The sequence below is a fragment of the Myiozetetes cayanensis genome, unplaced genomic scaffold, assembly GCF_022539395.1.
Source record: "Myiozetetes cayanensis isolate MyiCay16 unplaced genomic scaffold, myiCay2020 scf4, whole genome shotgun sequence".
NCBI classification, from domain to species: Eukaryota; Metazoa; Chordata; class Aves; order Passeriformes; family Tyrannidae; genus Myiozetetes; species Myiozetetes cayanensis.
The window spans coordinates 3790802-3811441 of record NW_026087631.1 but is presented as its reverse complement, the minus strand read 5'-3'; the positions used below and the strand labels follow the sequence as shown (position 1 = coordinate 3811441).

Here is a 20640-nt window from a genome sequence, read left to right as displayed (position 1 = left end):
AAGCTTCCTGCCTAGCTGACAAAGAAGCATACTCTCCTGTTCCTTCTGTCCTAAGAAGCTCTGACATACGGCTTTATTCTGGCAAGGGCAGTAGGTCTGACACGCTAAGAAAGCCACTGTATTTCCTGGATTTCTGCAGCAAATCCAGCTTCAGAATTGCCAGTACTAGGCTGAAGGAATAGTATGAAGTGTTATTAAAAAGTATGCACGTAGAAGACACAGCAAGTCAATAATAGAAAATCTACTTTCGCAGGGATAAATTTATCACAGATAACTTAGAGCAGAAAAACCTGCAGGACAAAGAGGCATGAGCTTGCCACAGAAATGGATTAGTAAATAGAAAGGTTTCTCTGAAAGGTGCAAGCAGCCAACACTGCCTCTGTAAATGATTGTGTGATATGTTGTTGATCCTACTCCTGACTCTAGCAGTAAAATATGAGTAGTGAATGCACCTGAGACTTTGTCCTCTACAAAACTTCTGTGTCTTTTTAGTGCAGCTAGTGGAATAGTAAAGAGCTATTGCTGCTACTGCTCCTGAACACTTCTTTTCGACAACACTGGATTTAGAGCAGAAGAATTTGACAAATAAATTAGGAGTATGGGGCACTTTCTGACTTGATGAAATTAAAATAGTTAATGGTTGTTTACACTCCAGGCCTGTGGAATTGTGGCATGCCTCAGCAAGATAATACTAAAGTGCCTGTACATGTTTGGGACTGGTGTTTTCCTTTTGATGGGACACTGGACAAGGCAGTAAGGATTCCTTTGTTTCGACAGGGAAAGCAGAACACTCCTTGAAAGGGCTTCCTTTTTATGTTCCTTGTAATGAAATAGGTAGGCTTACAGTGCTTGGACTAGTTTTCCCTCACAATGGCCTTTTTCTTTACTGTCTGTCTTTTGAACCTACAGATTTGCAATGGCACATCATGTTGCTCTTCCTTTGCTGCTGTGCTTCTGTTGGAACTTGTTAAATAGCTCCTGAACAACTTCCCTTCTGTCTTTGGGGTGTATTTGTCACACTTCAGGCATAGGCTTTGGTGTCAGATACTATTCTGAATATGTCAAAAGCTGAGCAGAGACCTAATTTAAGTCTTAAGTGCAGCTGTTGATGAGAACATTCCTAAAGAGTTGCTGGTAGACTACTCTTCCAGAGATGCTTCTATCCATTCTAAGTGTGGGCTTGGCATGTAAGCATCCCTAAGCATCTACTTGGCCATCTGTTGCTAAATTGTTCTGGCTGGTTCTTGTGCTGTCTTGTTGTAATTTCTTGTAAAGTACCATCATTTCCACGTCCATTAGTTGGGATCACCTTTCAAATGTGCAACTTTTTTTCATAGCACGGGAAGAACAGGGGAGGCTGTTCCTGCTTCCCTTTTGTAGGTTCCAACTCCTTTTTGCCTTGATGTTTTAGGAGCAAGCGAAGACAGACTGTCAGATTATGATGTATTTTGGCATGCACTTTTCCCAGTGACTTACCTAAAATGAACTAGATGAACAGATTTCCAACACTAACAGTCTAATCTGGGAGCTTTGCACAAGCCTTCACAGGAGCAAGACGTGGGGTGGCACTGAAGGAAATTTGTCATTCCATGCTTATGGAATCCATGCAGCACTCACATGTCCTGAGAAGGTAACTTGGTCATGGTGCCTTTGGAGCAGAAAGGACAACCCAGAGATAATGCTGAATTTACTCAGGTGACAAATAACTTCAGCAAGGAAATGCCAGTGGGAAGAGCACCAGAAAGGTCAGCAGTCAGGAGGTGTCTCATAGACTGACACACAAAACTAACGGGATTTCTTCCCTTAAAAAGGGATAGGTACAAAAAAGAGAAGGTACCTTCATTCAGAATGCATTCAGTTTGATAGAACTTCACTGGGAAGTAAATGGTACACCTTTAGAAAGGTGCACCTTTAGAAAACCAGGCAAGTTTTTAGGTATTTCATTGCATGTGTATATAAACAAATAAGAAACTGCTGCCATCTGGGCAAACTGATGCCTGGTTTCTAGGATGAATACTCACAGAGGTATTTAAAAGCTGACAAATTCACCGTATGTGTGTTTGTTGATTCCTGTGTATATTAGTCAGCTAACTCTAGGAAGTCTTATTGCAGGCCTTGCAATCATGAAAAGTAATTTCTCAGCAAAGCAATTTCAATACACAGTGTATTCAAGGGCGCCCAAAGCTTTTGTTTGTGTTGTAGCTGGGGAGTAAAGAGACATCCATTTGGCTGAGCAGGAGGGGCTGCATGCAATCCTGACACATGTCCTCTAGAGAGCTACAGCTGTCACCATGCTAGATGATCTTTCAAGTATTTCTTGTGTTCTTGTTGGGGAAGGTACAGTGAGTGAAAGGAAAGGAAGCTCAATGTGATGCAATTTGTGTTGTGTTCTTACCAACACTTTGGGATTTGGTTTTTATCGGACACTATCAGAAGCTTCCAGAAAGTTTGTGTTGTGCTGTGTCCTTACATCATTTGTTTAACCCCTGTTTTGTGACGTTATAAATTTGATTACTGGGGAGAATATACAGGAAAGTCAATTCCAGCCCACTCTACCTTCTTCATCAACATCTGAAGTTAAAGACTTGGAAAGCAGTCTGGGTGACAAGACTCTGGGGGTACCATCTAGTGCAAAGCACCTGCTCCAAGCAGAACCAACTAGGCTTGGGTTTTGCAGGGCCATGCCCATTTGTCTTCTGGGGATCTCAGACAGCGGACTTCTTTGTCCAGAGTTGGGCCACCTACGTGCCTGTTTATTGTATTTATTTATTTAATCACTATTTTATGTGTTGCAACTTCATGTTGTGGATTCTCAGACTATCACCATGCACCTTCAAGTCTGTCTGTCTTCTGTACCCTCCTGTTAGATAGTGGAAAACTATTTAAAGACCACAAAGGAGCAGTGATTATCTTTTGTTTCCAGCTGTGTGGGCAGGTAACAAGCACTTGATCCAAGCAACACCTAACCTACTGGAAGTTTTTCAGCTGGGCAACTGTAAGGAAAGAGTTAATATGTTAAAGTTAAGTTCTGATCTTTGCTGAGATGCTACATCCAGTATCACAGGCAAGGGGGCCTAAAAAGGCTGGAGAGGGATAGTAGAAAACCAGTATTATTATCTTAGATGACTGGTTTGAGTTTTTTTAGTTTATGCTTTATTTTTTTTAATTATGTTAGAGACATTAATCATCCAAAGTAATTTAAATAAAATTATTATATAAGTAAGAATTATTTTTGTGGTACAAAGTGACAGCCAAGTTGATTGTTCTAAATGTTATCTTAAACTTGCACTAATGTGTATTTTTAAAAGGAGTACTTAGAATTTATACCAAGGAATGAATTCAGATTTACTGTGTTACTTAAAGTTTGGTTAAGCATCTGGAATGGAACAAGTTCCCTTTGATGTGTGAGCTAAACACATTTCATAAAAGACCTATTGTGTTTCAGAGTCATTTGACCTCATCTGGCAATTTTTTCCTGTTTATTTAGAAAACATAGGCTACAATTGCTACTTTTGTCATATGATGACTGACATCATCATAATATAATGGAATATTGTGTAAACAAATCAAAAAGCTTATACTTCAAAAGATTCAAGAAGGTGCTGAATTTTCTAAAAGCAAAGGAGCTGTTTGAGATAATATGCAATCCAGTTTGATGTATTAATTTCTGAAATAGATTAATTTGATGTGAAGTTGAATATAAAATCAGTCTGGAAGATTTGAAAAAGTCAGCTCTTCTGCCGTGTTAGCTTCTTTTTCCTTTTACCTTTGTTTTTTTCTCCGTGTGAATGGAACTGCTAATTGTTTTGCCGAGGAGTTCAGAAAGCAATCAGATTTTGTAATTCCTTTTGTTTCCACTCGAGTCAGCCAGTACATTCCAAGTGGTTTTGCCATAAGAGCTAAATCCAGCGGCCATTTGATAATCAGTTTATTAGATGCTAGTTGTAACAGCTTACATTGTTTAAAAATTTAGCTGTTTTCAGTCCTTGGTCTCAGTCTCCTGACTCCTTTAGCTAGAGAAGTCATGGGACATCCTGAATTTTTGGAAACTTGATGAAAGCTGAGTGTGCTGGATGCCTGCTACTTATCACTGTTGCTTAAGAGCTGGCGTGAAAACCTGTACTGGCTTCCTCCTGCTTCTGTTTTGATGAAGCCTTAGTTTGTAAGATCCTTAATCAGACAAGAGTCTCCAGGCAATCTGCTAGAAACTGCCCGTGCAGGAGACTGAGAAAAATGTGATGGCAAGGGCAGCATCTCTGGTGTTTTGCAGTTGATGAAGATCACAGCACTGCTCAGAACATCATTAATGCTGGGCTTGGATACCACATCTTACTGCTTTAGAATAAATCTGTCACTGAAACGTGGCTGTTTGGAGGGAGTGGCTTAGCATTTCAATTTGTCTTGCATGTTGCCTTAGTTGTTCTTCCCTCTGTGCAGGAGACCTTTCGACGTGAAGCATTTGAAATTTATAGGTCCAGTCCTTCATCCTTGCTTATTCAGAGAGCATATGGGCTCCTGCAATTCAAATGGTCGCTGTCACTTTGTGGTTTCAAAAATGGAATTAAATGTCCAAAACTTAAAGGATATGCCAGAGCTTTCTGGGATTTTAACGTTACTCTGTATGGTGCCTCTTCACTTTCATCAGCTTCCCTACAAACTGTGGGTATGATACAGAAGTTGGACTTTGCAGTGTAAGTTCACAGAACTCTAAAAAGCTGAACAAAATTGAAAATATGGTATTCGAGGAAATGTTTAGGGAGTGTGCAGCCTTTTCTTCTTCAAAAATGCCACACTGGCTTTATGATGGTATTACACATCCAGCCGTTGGTGTCACAGTATTAGTTTGATACCTGATGGTCCAGTTGCTAGAGATGGGAGTGTATTAGCATTCCTGATTTATACATATTTTTTTTGTTTTTAACATGAACCTGTGGGTTCCTAACTAGGGAGGAAAGCGTGGAGAAACGCCTCTTAAACACACAGTGCATGAAAACAAACACAAGGGACACCACTGTCCCTGCAGCCCCCTTATGCAGGGTTTGATGAGAGACCCTACAGCCTTTTTAGGCAGTTTTGGTGGGTCAGTGTTGGGCACCCAGGCACGTCACTGAGACCACAGCTTGCTGTGAGAGACAAGCAGCCATCCTGTGCACATGAGACTATTTTGGAAGCAGAACAGCATGTGTGTGGGAGGACAGAAAGACACCTCTACAGGGCGATGTGATACTTCCTATTCTGAGCGGGTCCCTAGCCCTTCCTTTGTGTTAGTCCGTGGAGGATCAGCTGGGTGCCACAGCACAGGGACTCTTTTGCTGCTGGTGTTCTTTCAGAGCAGATATAAAAAGTAAGAAGGATCAAAGAAGGAAAATAAAGCAAAGGATGTCTTCTCTCTTTCAGTTTCTCCTCTAACCATCCAAATCCCCCATCTTGAAATGATTGACTGTCTTGACTTTGATTAAATCCTTTCCTTAGATTTCTGTCTTAGCTTTTTTTCCTGTCTTTGGCCTTCACTGCTTTTGAAGTTTCAGCTGAGTTCTTGAATACAAAGCTAGCAAACAGCTCTGTTTCAACAGAGAGTTGTATCACTGAAACATTCAATAGATCACTTTGTCCTCAGGGAAAAGTTGTGAAACACCTATCTTGATTGGTGACAAAAAACCTGGAGAGTAAATCTGCACATTAAAAGAGTCTGCTTTTTGCATTGGCTAATCCTGAAATTAACACTAGAATAAATAGTAGCAGAAATTCTCAAAAAAAAAGGTTGCTGTTTGAGGATTATTTCTGAAAAGTCAAACACAATAGGTGTGAACCTCCCTATAAATCTGATGGTTCCTATTTAATTAAAAAAAAATCCATATAATATCCATATTATCACTGTCTTTCACGCTCAGATAGTGTGGAAACAAAATATAGTGAAAATAAATGTACCATGCAGATACAGTGCAAAAACAGGAGTGTGTTTCTTGTTTGCATTTTCACTGTCTACCATAAGAATGGCAGTTGTTGTAGCTTTACTGGGATCTATTTTCTTTTAGGAGAGTTTGGGATTTGGCTTGGTTTCGAATGGAAAGATGTATTAGTGCTAGATCTCCTGGTGTAACAAAGGATTAGATGATGTTGTTAAAAGTTATTCTATTTTATTGTGTTCAATTTACCATTCTATTACTTAAAAAGTCAAGCTTGTGGAGAATTAATCAGAGAGTGAATTTCTTCTTTCTGTATTTGATGCCATTGTTACTACTGGGCAGACTGAACACTTGACCCTCAAGTTGTGGAGGCAAGTTTAAAAGCTGTGTGACTTTCTAATGTTTATGAATGCACAGTCACCTTTCTGCTTTTAAAAGAAAAACCTTTCTGGAGGCAGTAAATGTTAAGTGATCATTCTCTGACCACAGAAACTCATTCTGCAAAACAACTGTTTATAGCATCCAGATTGAGCATTCAGTTCTGTGTTCCCAGTGAGGATTTATCAAGAAAATTTATTAAGTCTTGAATGAGGCTTCAGAGAGGAATTAAATGTTCCTTAGTTTTCTTTTGCCAAGAGAGATAAGCCTGTTTTACGACAGTATTCATTTAAGAAAAGAGGGGAACTATTTTTGGCTTAGCTAGGTTTCTGAGTCTGCAAGCCAACAGCAAGCACTGCTGACTCCATGAAGGCCATCCTAGCAGGTGATGCTCCTGCCATAACCCACTCCAATGTGGAATGTTAAGAATATCTTGATCTACACAGTCTCCTCTCCTTTTAGTTCTTCTCTTCTTTTTTTAATTGTCTGAAATTAGAGAAAAGACTGATATAAGACTGGAGAACTAAACTTGGGAAGCTGATGCTGTTACTCTGCATCAGCTGAGGTGCCAAAGCATGGCACATAGTGTTGGCTTTTTCTTGTGTGTGTATCAAACCAAAATAATATGTCATAAAAAATAATAGTGTCGTGCAGAATAAGGAGAAATAATAAAAAAATTGGACCAAAGTTCCTCTTATACAGATAGTTAGAATGAGAGACGAGACAAACTTGGTCAAAAAAAGAAAGGTGCATCACTTGCTATTTTATATATGGATCACTCCATATTGATTGGGATCTGGTTGGAAGCACGTTGCACAAAATTAGACTAAATGGAACATATCAGCATAATATTTCCTTTCTAATATATTTTACTACCTGAGAGTTAAATACCAAATCTTGTTATTCTAAATGTGAGGTGCAAAGATCCGGCCTGCCCCTGGTGTGTTGCTCGAGTAGATGCTGAGGGCAGCAGGTATTCTGTTGCCTGGTTTCTTACAGTTTACCGAGATCCTAAGATATAAAACCCCAGGACAACATACAGCTGGATAAGGAGCATTGCTGTGTGGGGGAAAAAAAAGGAGTTAGCAGTTTTTTCTTGTCTGCAGAGTGGAGATAAATTAAATGGGCAGGCGATAGGAGAAGAGTGGCATATGTGTGAATTTAAATAAGGAAGCATTGTTTTCAGAAACTCTATATTCACAACGTGGTAATAACTTGCCATCCCCTCTGAATTTCTTGAGTTTCCCCCATGTGTTGCTTTATGCTTTGAGTGTGTGGTCTTCGTCTGCACTTGCAATACCCGCTTTCATTTGAGGGCAGACTGGGGCTAAGATGGAGCCTTCTGCAGGTGAAATTCACGCAGGCTTTTGTGTTGCAGGGTCCTTTGCAGTGCTGTATGCCACACTTGGAGTTGTGACACTTTTCTATCAGCTATTTTATAAAAAATCCGGTATAGATTTAGCAGAACATGCTCTTCTGCCAGCTAAACAGATTTCTTTGCTTTTGGTTCCCAGTGTGTGTAGGTTGGCTTTGGAGTACCTTTGTATGATATTCTGTTTGGATTAACTTGCAACTTCAAGTTTTAGCATCTTCCAGAAAAGTAAATTATTAGCCTCCTAGGGTCCAAGTGACATCACTTAAATAGTTTTTTTGATATGTTTGAGACTGTGATTTTACTCTCCATGTCTTGTCTTTTTCTTCTTTTCTGAGAGGGCCTCTCTTGAAGAGCAGAGAGAGATGCATAACTGCAAAGGGGAAAAATTTCCAAAACTTGTGTTTTTCATATGTGTAAATATATACAGGCTGAGAACTTGTGTAATTCAGAACTGTTGCCATCACTTATGAAGTGGCTTGAGCTAAAGAAGCACAGCCCAACCTCTGGACAAAATTTGGAGGCAGTGAAACAAGACCACTTCTTCCCCGAAAGTCAAAAATAGAGGGGAACAAAAATTAAATTTTACATACACATCTGGACCCACCCCAGTGACAATTGTTTGTTACAAAAATTGTTTTGTACTCACAAAAATTACACTTCTGAATTTTTTGCCAAAAGTACTCCTTTGAACTATGAAAAGTGATGTTTCAGTAAGATGTTTGTGGCTTTGCTGAAGGGCAGGATCAATACATAGTATAACTAGATTTACTTTTTCAACAAGAGTTTAAAATGGTTTATGGTTTCAAGACACTTGCAGGGTTAAAATAAATTGTGTGATGGATCTGTTGGTGGCTGTCTGAATTCTGCTATGGTACCCCGAAGGAAGGTAGTGGGTGCAAAGTATCGCTTGCAGGTTAAGAATAGAAAAGATCAATTTTTACTTCATTTCTGTGGTAACCTAAATGTGATCCTGTTTCACTGCATTTGGTATATATTCAAAGCAAAGCTCCTCGGATGGGTCCTCAGATTGCTTCCATTCCTCTCAGACATTTAACACACAAACCTGCATCTCTTCTGCTTCTGTTTAAAGATTAGTTCTACTTTTCGTGGTGTAAATATTACCTGGTATGTGCTTTGCAATCCAGGTTCTGCAGTTCTTTGTCAAGGGAACAAACTGAATAAAGTCATTAAATGATAAAATAATAATATACTATATTTTTATATATATATAATATAATATATTTATATTCAATATTATTAATATGAATATTCAAATGACAACATGAATATTCAGCTACTCATGTATTCATATCATTTCCAGGATCCTCTTACTGGTCTTTTCATCTCATCTTTGTTGTGCTCCTTGCCCCCTTAGTAAAGAGGCAAATTCCTTGAGACAAAGCAAAGAGAGAGAAAAAATTCATATACCTCAGTATAAATTTTAAACCTTTTTTGGTCGTTGATGGCAAATGTTTCAGTGACTTGACCCAAACTGACAAGAAAGATAAGTTAGCTAATCATAATATGAACTTTCTTCTATTTCCCCTCCTGCTAAGAAAAAAATCCGCAGGGAACAACTGACACAGGACACATGGTCTGACTGCAGTGAGGCTGACAGAGTTGAGGCATATATTTGCTCTGTCAGAAACATCTTGAAAACGAACCTCTAGATAATACAAATATTCAGATGTGTGTATGTGTGTGTGTGTGTGTTAAAGTTCTTTGCACTAGCATCACAAACATCCATTTGTTTTATAGATTACCTTTATGATGAGATCTCATTGCTACTCATTACTGAGTTAGTGGTGTGTAAATATATTCTAAGACACAGAATATATTTATATTATCATACTATTTAAAACAATCACACTATTTATAATAATCATACTATTTATGCTATGATACCAAGTGGAGTTTGAGGTATGGGTGAAGTTATAGGGATTAAATTTTGCTAGGCTCTGTCAGTATTTTATTTGATAAGTCTTCCCCTCTACCAGAACATATCAGTCACACAGGCAGGCTTGTGACTTGCACTAGGAGCAAACATGGAGAGACACAAACGATACACAGAGGGCAACGAGCATAATTGTGCATTTCATTTCTTCCTAAGTAAGAGGTGAACTGCTTCTCAGCTTCTTTCAAATTAAATTTACTAAAGAATCCATCACTGTGTGTTAGAGCAGTGGTGTTGCATGTATTCTTACAGGTACAGGAACTCAGAAAATACAACTTCACCCAAAAATCCTGTCAAAGCTAATGTTTATGGTGTCCTCTGTAAAAGCTCTGTAACCTTTCTGGGCATGTTCTCGTACTACTTTCTGCTGTGTTATATTCCTCCCAAGGGGTGACTTTTTACAGTGTTCCCCATGTCCCTTTATGCATCCTAATTGCTCAGTTTGGTTTTGGCTGAGACTGTGCCTGTAGAAATGGCACACCCTAGTAGGAGAGCAGAGCAGGTGGTGTTGGGGAACCATGACATGCATTAGATGTCTTTTGTCATCTTCTCCAGACTGGCTCACCTGGTTCATTGGGCTCGATGTCTGTTAGCAATGGGAGGGCATCAGTTAATCTTCTAGTTCAGCCAAACTTCTTTTTCATTCAAAAAAAAAGCCTAATTTGTGCACTCCAAGATTCGTCTGAAGTTAAAATTGAATCATGGTAAGTGGGGACTGGTAAAGTTGTTTCAAAAGCATTCTCATCATCCAAGCTAAAACAGTAATGTAAATGCAACCTGGGTGCTCAAAAACTGAAAAAAAAAAAAAAAAATCAAACAAACACCCTCCCACACTATTTTTTATTTGCTTTCAGAATGAACTGCTTTATGGTCTTGATACAACAGAGCACTTAAATACAGTTCCATTGCTTCCTGGAACTCACATCAGTGGGCGCATGCCAGGGTGTAACAGGTTGATGGCCTCTGATAAGGAACTCACTTAAGATAAGAAACATGGTTTTATGACAGTGCAGTTTAACTAGTGGTTACTGGTTGACTACCTGATGATTAGTGGAGAATCATTTACAGTGATTCACAAGATCCAGCACGCTCAGTCTGTTACTGGTATACCAGTGACCTTAACAACAAGGAGCAAAATAAGTTAAGTCTGATAAGAAGAAAGAGTTTGATTGTTTGCAAAACACAAAAAAAAAACAAGAAAAAGAAATAAAAAATCCTTGGGTTTGTCTGCATTTTCTCTGCATCAAAATGCTGCATTTCAAAAGCTGACTAAAATTAAGACGTGGGTGTATTGTTTAGATACATAAATTTGACTGTTCTTTTTTGAAAAGGAGAGGGGCAGCTACTACAGACCTGAGACTATTTTAAAGTGTTTCTGTTGGAGCAGTTTGTTTCAGCTCTCTAGATCTTTCTGTGTCAGTGTCACAGCACATGACAGTGTTAGACTGTAATTTCAGCACTGTGAGCTTCAAATAGCTGGTAGAGATGCTCCTGAACATGTCAGGTGAGCAGTGGAAGCACGAAGCACAAAGCTGGTGTGGGGTCTACCCCCCCCCCAATTTAGTCACATATGCTTTACTAGCTGCTGTCATGCATAACCTATGAAATCCTGTGCTGTGTGTATAAGGGAGCTTGAATTCCAGGTTGAAATATTGGCTCATTGGTGGGACGTGGTAATAGATCCTGTTGTGGCTATTTATGACTCTATGAACTCTTCTGGTGTCTTCTGTAACCGTGACTCTAAACATTTTTTTTTTCTCTGAAAGCCTTCAAACTGCCTGAAGGTGTTTTTACAGCTGGAATATTTTATTTGATTGATCTTGTCAAATTTAGTGGAATTAGAGAGTTTGCTAATTGTTTTGGCATAGATCAAGTCATTGTAGTTAGCTATTTCTGTGGGAGAATTTTATGTGTTCCTCCTCATCCCAGCTATATATATATGATTTTGTAATAGAGAAAAGGTGCAGGACAGGATTCAATGTGTTTCGTACGTGCTGGCTAAACCCCGTGATGTATTCTCATAGCTGTGGGCCCTGATTCATAAAGATTTAATCATCTGTAGCTGTGTTTCAATAGCAGCTAGCCCACTGGTGAGACATGTACCTTCGAGTCTTGAGTCTGTGTGGTCTCACAGAGTCATTGCAGGTTAGAAATGGAGACCTGTAAACATGAGGCTGAGTGGACTTTAAGATGATGGGAAGGTTTTACCTGAGCTCAAGTAATTTCTTAGATGTTACGCTCTGTTTTGTGCAACACACATAAAACTGTGATATTGATACTGCGCTCCATGGATATTTTATTTTTTCCAAGCACAGGCATTTTTCAGGTAATGGCCATGTGGTGTCTACATGCTGCATGGAAAGCTCTGTGTAAGCTCCCTGGCTCTGCCCTCAGAAAGGAGGATAGGGTTTTCTTGTTCTGTTCCCTTAGAGGCGATGCTCAGCTGTAGGCAGGTAACCAAAGCAGGCTTAATTAGAGGAAGTCTTTACCGCTTCTAATTTTTTATATGTGTGTGATTGCATTCATAAAAAACAAAGCTGTGACTCTGAGAAATCAGAAGCAGAGGTTAAGCAATTCTTGCCTTCTGTCTCACAGTACAGGAGTCTGAAGTGTCCCTAATCCGACATTTTGCCCTGTTACCCCAGTGCACCCCTTCAGGTTACACTGGAAGTGTATCTTGAGTAGCAGTAGCAGGCTGGAAGTTATCTTGAATATATGGGGTTTCAGAGTTCAGTAAAGATATGTGACTAACCCTTATCAAAATCAAGGAACTATTCTGAACATCACTATAAAGTATGTTACAAATAGTGGCATAAATTCCCATGGCATGCAGATCAGAAATTCTGAAAGTTAGTGGTTTCATAGGCTGTTCCAGTACTCTTTGATCCTCGATTCTTGTTTTGAATGACTAAACCTCAAATTCGATCTGTCCTACCATGACCTAAATGCAGATATAGGCAGAAGTTATTGTATGAAACATTACAAATATTGGTTAGTAAACTGCAGAATTTAGTAAGGTTGTTTACAAGTGTTTTGTTGGCCTATCAGAGCTTGTCTAACACCTGCTTTACATCCTCTGAGTAAAAACAAAGGACAGCGCAAATTGGTTAACATCAGAATTTGGTCTCTGCTTTCTATGGAAAAATATCCTACAGAGGGTTAACTTCAGCACTTATGACACACATTGGTTTTGCCTTTGCAGTGAATCTCAGATATTTTCTTTCCCCTCCTTTCAGAAAAGACGACGGCGGATTGATCGGAGCATGATTGGGGAGCCAACAAACTTCGTCCACACAGCTCATGTAGGATCAGGGGATCTATTCAGCGGGATGAATTCGGTAAGTACGAGCAGATGAACATAATTTGATATTAAACAGAACATAGGAGCACTGTATATGTATATTGTGGCTGAAGCAATGAGTCTTTCAACCATAACGTGTATAAAACAACCTGCTAGCATTTTAATTCCAAGTCCTAAACAGTTGCATTGAAGAATATGGAACATAATTTTTTTAATTCCTGTATTTATTGACAGTGCATTTTAGATGCTGTATAAGTTGTGCAGAATACTTTCTAAATTAAAAATTTATTCTGATGTCATGCGTGAACCAAAACAGAGGTATCTTTGAAAATATGCTAGAGAATTATATGGGAAACTTTGTGTCTTATAAATGAATAGATTTATTACCTTAAATGCTTTAAGCATTTAGTTTACATGAACATAGTTCATGTAAAACTCTAGCTTACATTGGTTTATAGTGCACACAAATTTCTTTTGTGTGTGTCCTTGTTGAGGCTTTTCTGTATTCTGTAGCCCTCTTTGCAGTGTGAATTATTTCCAGAGCAAACAATGTCACAGATGAGGTTTTGTGGCTTCCTGTAGATGACAGGAACAAGAAATATTTTTTACCTCTCTGAAAGTGAAAAACTGAGGCCAAGATAGGTAATGATTATGGAAATAGAGTTATCTTGTACAGCTTCAAATTTCTGTGCAATGTCAATCTGTTTTTAAGGTCAAATATATATGGAAAAGGGTTGTATGTAGATAATGGTGACAAATATTCTTGACTTTAACAATCCTTTTTAAAGGAAAACGGGTTTGGAGATGAAAAATCTCTCAGAAGTATCAGAACAGAGAGCAAGAGCTGTAAAGAAAAGATTGAGGTCATTTGTAGTTTCAACCAGTTTAAGTTGGTCTTATAGAGATTGGACAAAAACTTTTGTAACTCAGCATGTCATGGGGAAGGGCAAAGCTAGAAAATTTGACATAACAAACAATATACACTACATTTTCCCAGAAACAACATAGTGGTCTGAAAGTGATTTGTACTAAAACATCTGTGAGCAAGTTAAATGCCAAACAGCTTCAACTTGATAGAATTTAGGTACAACTAATTACTTATTTATTGCAATGTATTACATTAATATTTAAAGCATTACAAATTGAAATAATAAAGCGATAATGAACTGAGCAGTTTTGGGGTTTTTTTGGGTTTTTTTTTAAGTATGGTTTTTACTTTTGAAATATTTGTTGTCTTTCCTGTGGGAACCTTCTTCATTCTCACAGCTGAGCTGCCTCATGGGGTTTGTGGCACTTGCCTGAAGCTTTGTTTTTTCATCTCACACTTTCCCCCTGCTTGCCCTCACCTTTGCCTTGTTTAATATTCAATTCATCTCCAGATATTAGGTAATTATTGTTGTCTCTCTGCATAGACTTTTTCATTTAGAGTGCTCATAACCAGCTTTTTCTCTCACTTCTTTTTCATTTGGATAATGTGCTGCATCAGTGAAGAGAGGGATTTTTCCAATCCCAGATAGAAAATATCTGTATGATGAAATTAGCATTTTCTACCCTCTCTCGCTCCAGAAACTCAAATCTCTGCTTTTTCACGTTATTTTCTGCCTCTGGTGTGGTGGTCTCCATGTTCACTCTTTGCAGTGTAATTTCCAAGACTGCAATGTTAACCTCCACATGTTTTTCTGCTGCGTAATTTTCATTTGTAGTGTGGACATTATGCTCCTTCAGGAACCTCCTTGTACTTTCTCTCTTGTAAATACCCTAGGAAAATACCTGCAATTTAATTAGGATTTCCCATGTAAATTTGCTTCTTCATCCAGTTTCTGTCTGCTCCATGGCTTTTTTCATCAGCATTATTATTCATTACATATCCTTATGATTTTGAGGGAGTAGATTTCTGACTACTGAATTATTTGGCTATTTTGTTTGCTTTCTCTGTAGAGTGCTTTGTTCCTTTATCAAAGGTACACTTAAACAGCAGGAGCCCTCTGTGCACTGGTTCTTTTTCATTCCCATCCCTTTCTTCCCTATTTTACATTCATACTCCGTGGTGAAATCTCCTACTTTCTTCTTCTGCTTCATGTTCTTCAATCTAGCCTTTGATTTAATGTATTTCATGTAGTTTTCAGTTGTTTTCTTTCTCAAGGTCCATCTGTGCTATTTCCTAATTCTAAAAGGGTGGGAAAGAAAATGAAAGAAGGAAATTAATGAGACAGATAAGCAGAACAACAGTTTGTATGATCTTTAATTGGTGCAATCCTCTTTCCCTTCCAAAATCCTTACCCCATCTAAATTAAACATAAGAGAGAAGAAACTTGCTGTTATATATCATCAAAGAAAGGCAATGACATCTTTGGGAAAGAAAAAAAAAAATTAATTGGATTTCAAGGTGCTTGTTGCTCAAATTGCCTCAATAGGAGGCTGCTTGAGAAATAATACCATCCTATATGCCTGATTCTGCAGTTAGACCTGCTTTTTGTTCAGAATTTTTAATACTGTATGTCTCCTACAAAGGTTTTCATATACAAAATAGCCACAGAACTGTTAAGACAGTGAAATTTAATTTCTTGATTATCTGCTTTAAGTGTAACAGCCTCTGCATTTTAAACTGATACTTCCTTACCCACTAACACAGTAAACATTTGTGGGTGTGACTCAGGAGCCGGGGAAATTTTGCTAACCTTTGGAAAAAGTACTCATAAAAATTTACACTTTAGCCTTGCAATTTGTGTTGATTTGCTGCTCTCAGAAATTTTAAAGTCCTGTAGGCTGGTTGTCAGGCTGAAAGGTGATGTGGCCTGGAGGCTTTTCTAGTTCTTTTTCCACTGGAGGCAGGGTTCATTGAGATGAAATTGTAACATCCTTATGTCACTTTTTTGAATACATTTACATGTGGATGAACTATTTTCTGGGGAAACAAACTATTAAAGTCAAGCTCCTCTGTTTCAATGGGCAACAGAAGATGCTTGGTGAAGAATAAGAGCAGCTTGGTGGAATGTGAAAGTTATTAAACCCATTCCCATGAGCGTGATTGCACTTCTCCACACTTCCTTACTGGACCTGTGGTCTCTGATGTCAATTGCATGTAGAATATTGGCTCTGACTGCATTCCCCTGAGGAAAAACGAGATGGTAATATTGCTTTGCTGCAGATGTATTTTAGCAAAAGGCCAAGTTAGAAAATGGTTTTACTTTGAGGTGCTTAAATACGTAAAAAACGCAACCTTTTGCGTAGCGTTGCAATGTGCCATGCTGTTGAAGATAAAGATCAAAAAAACCCAGGCTCTTCCATCACACAGGTCTGAAAAACTGCGTGGAAGAGAGTTCTGCTGATTCATTTTATGTGAGCATTTGTTTTGCTGTGCTGTGGGGGGGGGAAAAAAAAAGAAAAATCTACTTCTTTTGTCTTTGTAGGCAGGGAAAATATTGTGCAAGCCACTTGGAAATATTTCTCCTGCGCTGTTTTAATGCAGCTTTCCAGTGATGGTTTTAGGTCTCTGCTAAGGAGCATACATGAAATAATTGCAAGTGGTGCCCTGCAGGCACAGCCTTGCATGAATGCTGTTTTCTGCTCTTTGTGTAGTTGTTATGTATGCTCTGGGGTGCAGAGAGAAAAGGGCCAAACCTTTGAGGTTCTGGTTGTCTTCCTGCATGCACTTGGACGTGATTATTTCGTCTCATGCAACACAGGCAGGAAAGAACTGTGGATTCCCTCTTTTTTTTTTTTTTAGTTGATAGAGGCAGTGCAAGTCGTAGTGGGATGTGCATGTCCTGGGGCAAGGAGGTCATGAAGGGCATGTCTTTATGTGTTTATTTGCACCAGGCAAAAATAACCTCAAATAAGCTATTTTCAGGGAAGTTCAGATTGACTGTGACTTAAATAATAAATGCCCTTCCATTTAAAGGAATAGTAGCAATCAATGAAAGCATTGTATGCTGTTACATAAATAGATAAATCAAAAACATTCTGCAAACAAAAAGGTCCTTTTTGATTTAGAAAGTCCTGTTTTACCCCTATTTCATTAATCTGAAAATAGCTGTACAGTGCAGATGCTATCCAGATATTTGTAAGTTGTCCATTACATTTTTAACATAATGGTGTTAACTCCTGTGGTTTTTCGTACTTGCCAAAGAACATTTTTCATATGAGAAGATGAATTATAGTTTGTCAGGTGGAGTCGAAGCCAGTAAGAGATTTGAATTTTTTAATATTAATGTTTTGATTCATCAAGTGGGTCAGTGAAAGCCTGAATCAGCCACTTTTCTTTGGGAGGGAGGAAAAACTTCTGCCTCGACACCAGTTCTTCCACCTCTCCTGCTGAGCTATGTGCAGAAATTAAAATTCCAGCAAGCCTTTGCCACACGTATCTTCATGCAAAAGTAATGTAGCTGCACTGTTAAAGGAGCGCTTGAAAACTAAACCTACAAGAAGAAACGAAGTTGGAAGCAAGAAAATGCCGCAGCTCACTGTTCTTCTTCTCTCCTCTGCTCCCCTTTTCCATTCTGTCTCCAGGTCAGCTCGATTCAGAACCAAATGCAATCCAAGGGAGGCTATGGAGGTGGCATGTCTGCAAATGTTCAGATGCAGCTTGTAGATACGAAGGCAGGATAACCTTGGGGATAATTTTCCAGTAAGTATTGCACTCTGTTTTCTAGGCACTGATAGAAGAGTAGGAAACACAGTCATACTACTTCATAATTAGCTCCCTATAAAAAGCTATGTCTCTATGATGACCAATTTTAAAACCCATCTCTGAGTAAAAAATTAGATCTTGTGTAATCAGGCTAGTTTCTTCACGCAATGAAGTAGATATTGTTCTGGCTGTATCAGTCTGTCCTTAAGCCTGTTTTAACCAGAGATGATACTGTAGACTAAACTTTGCAAGTGAAGTTAGTTGTAAAACAAATAATCTCAGAAGAATTTTGTTATATGATTAGGGTACCGTTTTTGCGATGCTGCCATAAAATGTGTTAAATCAATGAATAGCAGCGTTACAGTTGGAAAATGGTCACTCAGAATGCTCAAAACTCGGTTTAATAATGTGTTTTGTCTTTTCAGGTTTATGTGAATTCCTGTGTCTTCTTTCCTGTGTCCTCTCTTTTGCCTTGGTGACTGCTTTCTGTGCTCATGACAAGAGAAGTGATGGCTCATTGTTCACCCTTTGTGATTAGTCCAGTGAAAAGTTGCTGTTTTGCTCTGATGATGCCATTTATCAGATTGGTCCAACTGTGCCTTTCAGTGGCATGCACGCATTGGCCTCTACCAGTATCATGGACGTAGAGCTGTTTAGGATTGGTTTTCGCTTTTTTTGTTTGTTTTAAGGCAAAATTAAAGCACCAACCTTAGCTTTCCTCATTCCTCACAAATACTAATGCACATTGTGTTGTTTTATAGTATTTTAATCTTTTTCTCCGCTTAAGTAATTTAGAAACGAATGAATTTTCCATTAATGTCTTCAATCACCTAACGTTCATACCCATATTTGAAAGGTCTGGGACCTGCAAGCACAAGTAATTATTTCGTACAAAATCAACAGAGTAGATGACCGCATGCTTTTGTGAGGTTGCTTTGTATGGTGGCCTGCTTGGTGCTAAAAGACACAAAAAAAAAAAAAAAAAAAAAAAAAAATAGCTTGCTGCAGGTGGGAAACATTTTGCTGTGGCACCAAGTCATGCCTGTTTCTCAAAAAGGACTTGTAACTTAGCTGCTTCAGAGTTATGTCTTTGTTTTAGTTTTCACACAACTGGCCTTGAAATAATAAAGAGAGAACTTGCATTCATGAGGCATTTGTTGTAAATGTTCAGTATATTTATTTTGAAAGAGCTGACCTTGAGACTGTAAACCAGTGTAGTACCGTATCTAAGTGTTGTGGAATTGCTTTAGTCTATTTAAAAAAGAAGAGCAACACGTTTGGCTGCTTCTTTTTCTTTCTACAGTTCTTCTTAATTTTAAGCTGTACGGTCATTTCCAGTAGCAGCATGTCAGACAGCCTGCAATATTAGCTGAAAAGTTTAGTAGACCTTTCTAAGTAGTTGGCAGTTTCTGTGTACTGAATATTTAGGGGCCATGGAAGTTGCTAAGAGCAACATACTGATCTGGCAGAACAGGTGCCAATGAAAACAACACACAGGGTGACTTTTTATTAAGTCAGTAAATTGCCTTTTGCTCAGGTTCCGAAGCATGTTTCTTTTATATGTTGTGAAACTGCGTTTTAATACTGCACTGTTTTCGGATTATCTCTGTAAATGGTCCCTTTCTTTGCTCCTTGTTGGTGGTTTGAGAGGCATCAAAGATTTGAGTCCTGGTTACATGAAATCTTTTTGTGAACCCCCACCCCCCCCAAAACATCCCATCAAATAAGGCATAACTGAGCGTAATAAGATCCATTTTTACACACAAACATGCATGTAGATCGGTGTCATAAATGATTCTTTATTCTATTTCCATCCTTTCCCTGATTTCACGTCGCAACAGCTGTCTGGTTGATTTAATCGCTTATGAACCTACCTTATATCTTCTCTCTCTGTTCGTAAACAACAAGTAACATACAGGGCCATGGGGATAGTTTGCCTTCCTAAGTTGTATTTCAGTGGTAGATGTCACTTATCTGGTTGAATAGTTCAAATTAGGTTGGATAGTATTCACTGGTAAAGGTACTGATTCCTGATGAAGATCAAGATGTTCAGTTGTCTGGCTGCATAAACACATGGCAGTGCAGTGATATATATTTTTTTTAGTGGTTAATATTTCCAATTCCACTTTATCAATGACTCTTAATTATACTACAAAATTATTACAAAATTATTTGATCTTTGTTACTGGTAATAGCAGCTTAAATTTGCTTGCCAAACCTTATCTTGCACTTGCCAAAATGTTTTCAGCTCGAAAGTCAGGAAAAAGAATTGACATATTTTTATAACAGACATACTTTTTTTGTACATTGTGTTCATTCTTGAATAAAGTCAGTTCAGTGTTGGCTTGTAGATATTAAAAGGAAAGTATTGACTTTGATTCAATAAATGTTTTCTTTCAGTTGCTGGCCTACCTTTTTTTCTTTTACACAAAGTACATTTGCATTAGAAAAACACTTCCATCTTACAGACAAATTAGTGTTGAAAATGCCCTGAAGAGTAGGGTATAAATGTCAGTAAATAATTTCCAGGGTTGAGTCTTTTTCATGTCACTTGACCATTTTGTTGCCAAGTGGATTAAATCATAATTTTATCAGCAGTATTGTGGCATTGATTTAGCGTGTATCCCAAGGAAGGAAAAGTTTCTTAAAAAAATACATTGGAAATCTTTCCTTTTGATTGAAACTCATGGGTGTGTTACTTTCTTGGTGCAGATTACTGTGGTGATCACTAGAAGACTTCATTGTCACCATAAAAGGCTCATCTGCATTAAAAATACCTGCGAGGCACAACATTGTCTACTCTGCATTTGGCTCAATTAATTTTTCTGTTTGACACTCTCACAGGCAATTCCTTAAGCAGTAATTTGCTGCATGAAATTTCATACTAAATTGTTTTAAAGAGTGATAATGAATTCTTCAGCTCATGCCAAGTTCATTAAATTGCCAGTTGAGGGGAAAAAATGGAATTAGGTTTCTAAAGGGAAATAGACATGAAACCATTAGATATCAATCATCTAGAGGGATCTTTTCTTTAGTTTTTGAGGTTATAGAAACTTAGGACTGTCTATAAAGGTGTGTCTGTATTGGGTACTAACC

The 20640-nt window shown here is 38.3% G+C and overlaps 1 protein-coding gene across 2 annotated transcripts in view; it reads left to right on the top strand.

Annotated features, from left to right (window-relative positions):
- Positions 1-19943, top strand: part of CDC42SE2 (CDC42 small effector 2) — an 80895-nt gene extending 60952 nt beyond the window's left edge. For both annotated transcript variants that reach the window (XM_050329091.1, XM_050329092.1), the window contains exons 5-7: positions 12850-12951; positions 17424-17541; positions 17970-19943. In XM_050329091.1, the coding sequence (XP_050185048.1) occupies positions 12850-12951; positions 17424-17522 (201 nt within the window). In that variant the 3' untranslated portion in view covers positions 17523-17541; positions 17970-19943. The remainder of the gene's footprint in view (positions 1-12849; positions 12952-17423; positions 17542-17969) is intronic.
- The last annotated feature ends 697 nt before the right edge of the window (positions 19944-20640 follow it).